At 39.5% G+C, this 3,494-nt stretch overlaps 1 protein-coding gene across 1 annotated transcript; it reads left to right on the top strand.

Annotated features, from left to right (window-relative positions):
* Positions 1–638: 638 nt before the first annotated feature.
* Positions 639–2,557, top strand: LOC124170409 (gastrula zinc finger protein XlCGF57.1-like). The gene is made up of 2 exons (XM_046549130.1): positions 639–642; positions 921–2,557. The coding sequence occupies exons 1-2, from the start codon at positions 639–641 to the stop codon at positions 2,555–2,557; spliced, it is 1,641 nt and encodes a 546-aa protein (XP_046405086.1).
* The last annotated feature ends 937 nt before the right edge of the window (positions 2,558–3,494 follow it).

Here is a 3,494-nt window from a genome sequence, read left to right as displayed (position 1 = left end):
CTTACATCCTACAACAACTAAAATTGACGTTGATGTAGTGGACGTCCAATTCTGTGCAAAAACTATACTGCAGGACTTAATACAAGATGGCAGCCGTCGGTCATTTTTTTTACTAATTATTGAAATTTTCTGCTTCCATTACCCATGGCATTTTAAAGGTTCATTAAATATCTTCTAAAGTTATAAGAAGTGGTTTTCCGCAGAAGAAAGCTTGGGAAATGATTAAACTGCATATACTGAAAAAGAGTGGAAATGCTACTATCTCAGCACAAATAAGAGCTCAGGCTTGCGTGCCATACTTGCTCCGCTCCAAACCATTGCTTATCTCATGACTGTTGGGTATATTTCACTCAAGGGAGTTTCATTTGGCTGTTTATTCATTGCTTTTATCTTTAAATTTTTTATTACCTCTATGAGAACTGATCCAGGAAGAAATTAAAATAATTTTTCTAGATACTCATCTGCAGTACCACAAAATTAATTGTGATTGCCATTGTTAGGAACCTTTTTAATTTAGAAAATATTCACCGATCATTAAATATTCGATTGAAAAGAAACATATTTTTCCCTTTTTAAAGGACCAATTCTGAAAGGGGTCTAATTTTATTCTTTTTCTGCAATTGGAAGTTATATGTGTGATGCGTATGTGTGTGCTTAATTATTTGTATACGTATCATTTTAACCCGTGATTTCGTATTTTTTTCTACTACACCCCTGTTGCCCTCGTCATTTTTATGATATGTTTTCTTTTCCCCTCCATTCATTTACATCGAGTCTCGAAGTTCAAGTCCACTTTGGGCAGCAATTTTACCACCTGTTTGTGCATTTTTCCGTCCATTCAATGGTTTTTATATAGAAGATATTGTAGTATTAAATTTCATGTTTGACTGTGTTAGTTGCTGTTTGAAATTTTCTTCTAGGGGTCCTGGCTGCCGAGCAAACAACATCCACTTCATATCTGCTAGCAGAAGGAAATCTAAGGAATCATTCAATTAATGAATGCATTGGTCCCACTCCTTTGGTGACACAAATTGATTCCAAGGCTGGATCATCCCATGAAGAGATAGAGAAAAATCTGATAGATGAAGACTTGGGAAAATGTGGTGCTTTTGACTCTGATAAGATATCAAGTTGCTCAATTCCTGATGACAGACAATGTAATACCAAAGACATTGAATCACTTAAAAGCAGCAGAGTTGGACCCGCAATGGCTGTTGTTGGGGAGAGAAGTGGTTGTGATGCACCAAATACCTCGCATAACCTTAGGTTTATCAGAATAAGTAGAAATGACAGAAGTGGCTGTGAGACCATCATGGGAGGCAACAACGAGGTACTTAATTGCTTGATCGAAAATCCATGGAGTAGTTACAGTTCAAACGAAGATTCATATAATTGTTTTAACTGCAGAGATGTGTTCAACAGCAAGAAGGAGCTAATGAAACACATGAAAATTCATTTTGTTGCTCGTAATTTTGATGCTGCAGCAGAATCATCAATCGTAGATGTGTCTCTGGAAGCACTTCCATCAAGCGGACACAGCAGTTCTTGCGAGCCTACCATCTCAAAGGCTTTAAGTGGGCTGGATAGGAAAAGACTAGAGCCTATGCGAAAAGAAAATGTGCTCATCAAGGAAACCAGTGGAGGAAAAGGGGATGAGAAAAACATAAGACGATTGACGAGAAGTTTCACAGTAGGAGAGAAATCAACTTCACAGCGTTTATCTTCAGAGTCAACTAGCATTAGAAATGTACGAAATCACGTGGGTCCGAGAAAGGGAGAGAGACCATATTCATGCAGCGAGTGCACTGAGTCCTTCACTCAGAAAAGGGACCTCACCGTACACATACTTACACACGCAGGAGGAAAAACGTATTCTTGTGGCACTTGCAGCAAGTCTTTCACTCATAGAGGTCATTTCAAGAGTCACGTACTGACACACGCAGTAGAAACGCCTTTTATATGTAAGTTGTGCAGCAAGTCCTTCTCTAGGAAAGACAATCTCTACGCTCACGTACGTACTCACACAGGAGAAAGACCTTTTTCATGCTACGTGTGTGAAAAGTCTTTCTCGATTAAGAGCAACTTAGTGAGACATGTACGTATTCACACGGGGGATAAACCCCACTCGTGCAGAATCTGCAAGAAATCTTTCACTCGGAAGAGTAATCTCAAAAGTCACTTGCGAACACACACGGGAGAGAGGTCTTTTTCATGCAATGAGTGTGAAAAGTCCTTCCCGATAAAGAGCGACTTAGTTAGACATATTCGTACGCATACGGGGGATAAACCGTATTATTGTGGCATTTGCCGCAAGTCTTTCACTCATAGAGGTCATCTCGACAGTCACTTGCGAACACATACCGGAGAGAAGCCTTTTATCTGCAACCTGTGCAGTAAGTCCTTCTCTAGGAAAGAAAGTCTCTACGCTCACGTACGTACCCACACAGGAGAAAGACCTTTTTCTTGCAACCAGTGTGAAAAGTCTTTCTCGATTAAGAGCAACTTAGTTAGACATGTACGCACGCACACGGGAGAGAAACTGTTTACTTGCAACTAGTGTGAAAAGTCTTTCTTGTCAAAGAGTGACTTAGTTAGACATGTTTATACGCACACGGCAGAGAAACCCCACTCGTGCAGAATCTGCAAGAAATCTTTCACTCGGAAGAGTAATCTCAAAAGTCACACGCGAACACATACGGGAGAGAAGAAGAAGCCCTTTTCATGCAATGAGTGTGAAAAGTCTTTCTCGAGTAATAGCAACTTAGACATATTCGTACGCATTCGGGGGATAAACCGCATTTGCGGATGTAGCATTTGCCGCGAGTGTTTCATTCGGAAGAGTAATCTGGACAAAAATGTTGCTTGCATTCAACAAAACTGAAGACCTCTCCCCATAAGAGTGTCAATTTTCATGAATATTTCTCAATGCAAAGTTACTAAAATTACAAGTGAAAAATGACACACGACCCTTGGGACAGTGTATATTTAAAAGGGTAAATCCTATATGTGTAAAAGGGAAAAACATGGACCCACGGAAAATTAAATCGAACGAATTTCAAGAGATTTGGTTTCAGTTAATCGCAGAGGAGGAGGAAAAAATTAAACTCGCTACTTGGTGACTATGAATTTTTTTATTCCGATGACAGAAGATGGCGAACTTTTTCGCGATAAACCTCTTTTATTAGAGAAGAATGAAACTTGGTTGAATGAAATTATTGATATCCGTGATGTTGTCTTTCGCAACCTTCTAAACACCTCAGATTTGCATTATCCTTGTACTCTGACGGTAATATAGTGTTCCCTGGGCGTTTGTGATAACTTTTTTTAACTGCTGACTTCAATGACACTAAGGATAGTCTAAGCAAACAATTCACCGATGACACTACCCGCTAAATCTAAATGCTAAGGGAAAGAAACCATCTTAAAGGACATTCCCCTGCAGAGTTGTCTTTTGCCATAAAAATGAGGTTAAGACAGGCATGGCATGACACAGA

Source organism: Ischnura elegans, chromosome 13, assembly GCF_921293095.1.
Source record: "Ischnura elegans chromosome 13, ioIscEleg1.1, whole genome shotgun sequence".
NCBI lineage: Eukaryota > Metazoa > Arthropoda > Insecta > Odonata > Coenagrionidae > Ischnura > Ischnura elegans.
Note: the sequence above shows the minus strand (reverse complement) of the source record. Positions and strands in the feature narration are given on the sequence as shown.